Source organism: Varroa jacobsoni, unplaced genomic scaffold, assembly GCF_002532875.2.
Source record: "Varroa jacobsoni isolate VJ856 unplaced genomic scaffold, vjacob_1.0 scaffold_300, whole genome shotgun sequence".
NCBI lineage: Eukaryota > Metazoa > Arthropoda > Arachnida > Mesostigmata > Varroidae > Varroa > Varroa jacobsoni.
The window spans coordinates 149,294-156,346 of NW_019213202.1; the positions used below are offsets into that span (position 1 = coordinate 149,294).

The window sequence follows — 7,053 nt, forward strand, 5'->3', positions numbered from 1 at the left end:
ATTTAGGTGATATGGCAGCGGTCTCTATAGCCAGAATAGTTAGAATATATATTTTAAGAAAAAAAATGTATGTTACACTCAGCTGGTGTCATTCGCAACTTCGTTCGAATACGGATGCGTTCGTTTTATGTAAGGTGTAGTGCTACTACATTTAGTTTGTAAGTAACGTTCATGCTAATTTGGTGTACATTGCAGCGCTACATGGAGAGTGAGTCATTGGACATGACGGATTATGAGATTCGGCACTTTATTCTCCAAATTGCGCTCAAATGTGCAGATCTGTGCAACCCCTGCCGTCCTTGGGATACAAGCTTGCAGTGGAGTATTCAAGTGTGCAAGGAGTTTTATCGGCAAGGCGACTACGAGCGTCGTCTACGGATTCCTGTCACCCCGATTTGCGATCGCCATAAGACGATTATTCCGAAAATTCAGGTGGACTTTTTCAAGTTTGTCGCTTATCCGCTCTTCGTCCTCTGGCATGAGTTCCTCAAAACGGATCTCTCCCAGGAGCTGTTGCTCCATCTGAAGCTCAACTACACGCAGTGGGAGAAACGCATCCAGAGGGCGACTCAAAAAGGCTCTCTTGAAACCGACATCAACGCGCCGCTTGCGTCATCGGAGGAAGACCTTTCGGTCCTAGGGGAGGAAGATGCAGACCACGATCAAGATGACGATTCGCTCTGCTCCCTCAATAAGACGTCCATCGACGTCTCCCTTCTCGAGGCGACTTCGTTTTCCGCCGGTAAAACTCTAATCTACGAATTCATCACATGATACATTCTATCGTTCGTAGTAACAAGCTGCTAGTAACCATTGTTTTGGTATATTTTACAGGAAAAAAAACACCGTTTTACTCATCTTCTTGTCTATCAAGTTTTTATGCATAAATGAAACCGTTACAAAGTGTTCGACTCTTCAGTGCATGCAAACAATAAAAGCTGCGAATAGTGCCTTTTATGCATTTATGCTAATGCTATTCGTCTGATATTTTAGGTACGTGGGGTCGTCGACATTCGATGCCCCTACAGCTGTCAAAGTACCTGCCCAAGCCTCTGATCCTCCGACGTCGAAGGCAGAGTCTGCCCAACAGGCATCCTTCACATCGCTGGTCTGTTGTAACCAGTCCGCAGGGCCGAAGGGGCTCTGACTCTGCCCTCGGCCAGGCAGGTTATTCCGGATACTCCTGCTCCTCGGCGTCGGCATCTGGCTCTCGCTTCCTACCAGACCAACGTTATCCCGGACAGCCCAGGACATTAAGTGATCAGTTGGCTGCTTTAGGTTGTCATGGGCCGGATGCATTGTCCGATGTCCGCGGCGACGAACGAGAGAGCCAAGATGACGACAAGCTGCGATCAATGCATCGCCACCACTTAGCTGACCCTACAAGGTACGTTATAATCTCTCTCTCTCTCTCTCGGCAGATATATATATATATATATATATATTTGCTATTTACTGTTAATAATTACAAATAGTTTTTATCTGCATGAATTTGATAGTACTACATCTATATAAGTGTGGATTTTCTCTGCGAGCGCCACGCTACGGATGTTTCTAGAAAAACTACGAAGCTGGACTTGTTTTACGCCTAATATATGCTGTTTAACTCTGTTATGTTGAATACTTGGTATTCGTTAGATGTTTTACCATGAGCGTTGGTAAAAGGAATTAATTGTATCAAACATTGTGTCATAGCCTACTTGAATTCTTGTGGTCTTTAAGTAGTAGTTGCTTTCTAGTCCCAGCAATAGAGCTAGCAGTGAGACAATGAGACGCTTCCTTTCGTCGGTTACGAGCACATATAAACGCCATCAGGACTACTGACAAATGTTAAATCCCACATCCGCCGGTAGCGACGAAAGACGTCACGCAGAGCCTGGTGCTTACCGTGTCTCCGTAACTACGTGTAAAAGATATATACTACTGCCAGGTAGACTCACAGACGATAGGAGCTCAACCTCGAATAATGTGCGGTCATCAAACCGCAGTGATCGCTTGCGAGGATGTGGCGCAAACTCAGATACAAAAAAGACACGCACACATACACACACACACACACACACACCCATGCATGCATTAATAACAATATCTCGTTTATATATTTCATCACACATCGTCACCGAGCCGCCAAAATCGACGAAATAACATATCTTGGAAAAAAACAAACGCTGCTGATGGCCATATTATATTATATGCCATACAATATTATACATATTTGCAGTAGTGATAATGACGCCAGCGCTATTCTATATATATATACATGCTTCATACAAGTCAGATATTTAGTATGTGATGTTCTTACTTCTATAGGCGGCGATCCGAAAGCTTCCTGGATGATGAGGACGAGCTCAGCAAGGTTCTCCGCAGAAGTGAAGAGGCACCTAATCTTTTCCTCGATGTCCCAGATGGCGGAGAACGGGAACGCGGTGAACGTGGAGAGCGGGGCCATTCGTACAGTAGCGATGCCAGCTCGTGCTGCAGTGATGGGGTACATTGTGGTACACCTCCACTAAATGAGGAGGATTCCAGCGATCGACTCTGTTCTGATGGTTGGTATCGCATCTAAAGTTATATAATTTATTTAGACACTTCAAACAGATCCCCGTGGTATTTGCCTGCTATTCTTAGGGACATGCCGCGGTCTAGCTTCCGATCTGGGCATAGAGAGACAGAGACAGTTCGTTTCGTGCTGGGAGCCAGTTGTCTCATAGAATTGTCTAACAGCAATGTCGAACGTAAAAACTCGAAGCTTAAAGCCACTCAGAATAGACATTTGCGTTAGATTAAAAATGAAGTGCAATCAAGCTTTAAGTGTTCGTATTTTTTGCCCAGATGCCACGCCATGTTTTTTTTTTTGCAATAACCCTAATGATAGTATTTGCAGGCGCCTGTCTGTTGCATATTTATCTACGATGCTTCCAATACGAGCAACGCTTTCCTTTCTTTTCTTTGCTTTTCAAAAACACCTGCAAAAGGATCCTGTCTTGTTTTACAGCTATTTTATCGCACGCATAGCTATCAGCATTAAAACACACATATACGCACCAATGGCCATATCTATAGATATTGTTCGATAGTCGATTGAAGTTCACTAATCGATATAGAAGGTTTGAGGAAAAGAGACCTTTGTCTTATTTTTGTACGGTCTCAGTATATGATTATATTGCAGGACTGCATTGCGAAGAGGACTTAGCACCGACAGCATGGTCACATCGTTTATCAGAAGTCGTTGAAGAGCCGGCATCGCCTCCACCTCAACGAATGTTAAATCGTCGTTCATCGGCGCCCATTGTGTTGGCATTGGTATCCAGCTCGTCGAGTTCGTCCAACTCGAACGCATCGTCACGTCGACAAAGTGGCGATGTCCGACGCGGTTCCTTACCGGTCGACGTGCATTTGATGGCAGGTTGTGCTGCCCAGCTGCTCAATAAACAGGTGGCACAAGTGGCCATTCCGGAAGTGCCACTAGGCACTACTCCGGGTGCACGCAGAGGCTCTTGCCCAGTGAATCTGTCAGCCAAGTATGCTGAGTGAAGAAAACTGGTCTGGTTCGGCAACCCAAGTCAGGGCCCAAAGTCTATCGGTGAAACACTTCGTTAAGCTGGACCAGTCACGACTGTTCTATTGGTTGTTTGTTGTTCTGGTTACATACTACTAACAACATTTATCGTCGCTGCCACGAGAACGACCACCCCCATTAACGCTCACGTCACTCGACGTGTGCCACTAGCCAAGAGGCGGAGGCGCGCCCACGATAATAAAGGCGCTGCAGCAGTCAGTCAGGCAGGCTGCGACCTTTCCTCCTTAAGATCTGCCACGCCACGTTATTCATACGTTGCTCCGACTAACTACACATGCGACACCGCATTTCCCTTCTGCGTCACCAGTTCGGGATACGACAAACTCCTCAAGACGAGAATGTAGTTACAGTAGACACTGGCCGCCGACATTTCTTCAGGAAACAGCTTCTAGTAATACGTATCGGTACATACATACATACATACATACATACATACATACATTTTGCATAGGACGAAAAAGCGAAAAAAAAACGACCGACTCCAGACGATACTGAATAAGCAGATAGATACAACAACAGCAGAGTATAATACTAATAGAAATCATACTAACTAGTCCAGCAACAAAACTGAGACGGCGATAACAATTATGCAGATTGAGAACTCCAGCCTTAGCCTTCCCTTCAATTAAGGCACGCCTGATTATTATGGTTATAATTATGGCGAACGTCAATGAGAAAAAGCCAGTTTTATACTGAGTTTTAAGTGGTCGGCCAATGATCCGAAGCAGCACGAAACCGTCTATAACGTAATATAAAAACGTAACACACGAAGGGCAGTACATGACACGCAAAACAACGGCTAAGACAGCACGAATTAACGTGACTGGTCAATAAGTGTCAAGCGTTGCCGTGAAACGCGTATCGTCGAACGCGGAAAGACAGAAAAACCTACAGAAGGAGAGTGGAGCAAAAAGGAATCAAATAAAAGAAGTATATATAAGAAACCCTTGAAATCCCGGCCACTTACTCTGGAGCAAACACTTCTAGATATATCTTTTATTATATACTAGATTTCACTACGTGCGTCCCATGAGGCGCACACAAGAAATGGAAGGTGGGAGTGAAGCGTGTGTATTATGTCGGTTTGCGGTGATACAGAAGGTCGTCTGAGTAAACATAATTGAAGGATAGAATTCAAACAATACTAACGCGATAGTTTGAAGTGTAGGGCGACAATCTTTTATATGATTCCCTATAGTACATTAAAGCCTAATACACATATATTGACGAATATTGCACGAAAGACGATAAGGAAGAAAGCGACTCAATTATGTTATCATTATGTTGAACGCACGAAAAGAAACCATTCTGAAACGCTGATTATTATAGATGTGTTGAAAAATGATCATAGTTCGATGGACGAAAGAGTTGCAAAGGTGAATGCGTCGAACGACTGCATCTCTTGAAGTGGATCCTTGAAGGGCTTAAGGCATTAGCTTAATAATCGGAACGGTCATACTGACTGCTCAAAGTCTGAACGTCCGCCATAAGTGTGCTATAAGCCAGAAACATAGACAAGAATCGTCAGATAAGAAACCGTATATGGCGTTCATCAATGTAATGCATCATTAACAAGTAACCAAAGATAGTAACGCGGAACCAACTGTATAAACGTCAATTTGCGTACTAGTACACTCGTACTGTTTGTCACAAGTTCTACGACCCTAATATTAACAGTGGGCAAAATACCGGCTTTGTTAGTAAAAATAAAGAAAAGGCGAACGACCTGCGACCTATGAAAGATCGAAAGCAATCGATTGAGCGGCGCAGACTTACCTGTCCGCGTCCCTTTCGGACGTCGCAAACGTCGGAATCTTATAACTTCAGAGTAAGCTAGCTTCAATAAATGCGTCGTCGATGTAACAACGATGGAAAATGGAACAAACGTAGTTCAAAAGTGAAACTTAAAAGTCGTAGTAGGGGGGAAACACTAGTACTGAGGCGGGGAACGGGGGGAGCGCATATCTTTGATAGGCATCTTCCCTCAGCAAGGACAGCACCTATTGATTGTGATTGTATGCGTGTGCGTATACGTGAAATAGCGTCTGTTTACTTGAGATTTGTGAATGAATACGTTTCATAATGTCTGTAATCAATGGCAATGATAACACACTGCCACGCTACGTGTACTACTACGACTATGACTACCAACAATCGAGTGGCAGCAGACGTGCACAACAAACTGCATGAGAACCGTTCCGAAATATATCTGTTGTAGTACGCGTACCAGCTAGCTACGATACGATGCATAGCTCAGCGAGCGGCCCTAGGGAGGCCACGGACTCGATGCGGTCGTTGGCGGGCACGATGTCAGCAAAAAATATATCAAGCCGGAAAATAAAAAGAAATAGAGACAAGTAGGGAGGATGCGAAATGAAGCATAAAGGGCATCTAGAAAAGGCGCGAGTGCATGTAGTAAGACCGGAAGGGAGGCGGAGGCCCCAAACAACAACACACTGCCCCCACTCGACGATAACTGTCGCAGATTCGAATGATTATGATGATAGTAATAATAACAATAGTAATAATTATATCGATGACAATATATTGCAACACGATAATAATGCGAGAAAAAAGGAATCAGCATCAGATCACTACTGTTATTATATTTACTATTTGTATGATGATCAATAATCGAACTGCTAGTGTAATCATCAATAATACAAACAAGAAGATTTAATGTGATGTGGATACAACTGGCCGCTGCGAAACACTGCCCCCGTTCATACGCCAGCCCTCTCTCCCCCCTTCCTACTTAACAACAACAAGCACCATTTAATCATAATAATAATAATAATAGTAGTAGTAAAGGTAAAAATGTTGAACAACTTCAGCTTTTTCAGCGTAACGGTCGCAAAGTATCTGCCAAGCCCTTCGACAGAGTATTTACTCATTACGTTCTTCATTTCTGATATATAGTACTGCTTCGAGAACGATCGCGAAGGGACCCATCTTTCCGACAATATTACTCTTATGTGAGCTTCAGTGCAATTATACACCTGTAAGCCGACATGTTGATTCGACTCGACTGCATAATATGACACTGGTTTTACTTGCCCTTGATGAGGCATCCGGCGTAGATAGAGTGAATTGTCTCTGCGGATATTGGTTGCAAGCGCGTCCGACACTGTCACTCATCGAGTTGCTAAGGGTGGTTCCTTCTAGGAAGTTCAACAGACACGAACTCATTCGAAATGATGGGCTTGAGCATATTTATTTATTGACGGATATCAAATCTTCCCGTCTCAAAATGACATCACTATGAAGCATACAATTTCAGAACGTCTAGAAGAAATGTAAGTGAAGAAGAAACGATAAGAAAGACAGGTGATTACGACTATAACGGGGTAAGGCGTGCCGAATGATTTTATCCATTTGGAACGTTTGTGTGTAAAATAGTGATAGACAAGATGAAAAGCTGAGACAAGATCCGTAGAAGTGACGTGACTACCAAATGAGCTGCAATTTAAATG

At 43.7% G+C, this 7,053-nt stretch overlaps 1 protein-coding gene and 1 long non-coding RNA gene across 8 annotated transcripts in view; one reads left to right on the plus strand and one right to left on the minus strand.

The window, feature by feature from the left end:
- Nucleotides 1–2,393, minus strand: part of LOC111259159 (uncharacterized) — a 28,452-nt gene extending 26,059 nt beyond the window's left edge. Inside the window, exon 1 of the long non-coding RNA XR_002679452.2 lies at nucleotides 2,303–2,393. This is a non-coding gene — a long non-coding RNA (uncharacterized LOC111259159). The remainder of the gene's footprint in view (nucleotides 1–2,302) is intronic.
- LOC111259157 (uncharacterized) overlaps nucleotides 1–4,533 on the plus strand; it is a 91,784-nt gene extending 87,251 nt beyond the window's left edge. For all 7 annotated transcript variants that reach the window (XM_022830914.2, XM_086967759.1, XM_086967760.1 and 4 more), the window contains 4 exons: nucleotides 196–742; nucleotides 994–1,387; nucleotides 2,311–2,549; nucleotides 3,170–4,533. In XM_022830914.2, the coding sequence (XP_022686649.1) occupies nucleotides 196–742; nucleotides 994–1,387; nucleotides 2,311–2,549; nucleotides 3,170–3,534 (1,545 nt within the window). In that variant the 3' untranslated portion in view covers nucleotides 3,535–4,533. The remainder of the gene's footprint in view (nucleotides 1–195; nucleotides 743–993; nucleotides 1,388–2,310; nucleotides 2,550–3,169) is intronic.
- The last annotated feature ends 2,520 nt before the right edge of the window (nucleotides 4,534–7,053 follow it).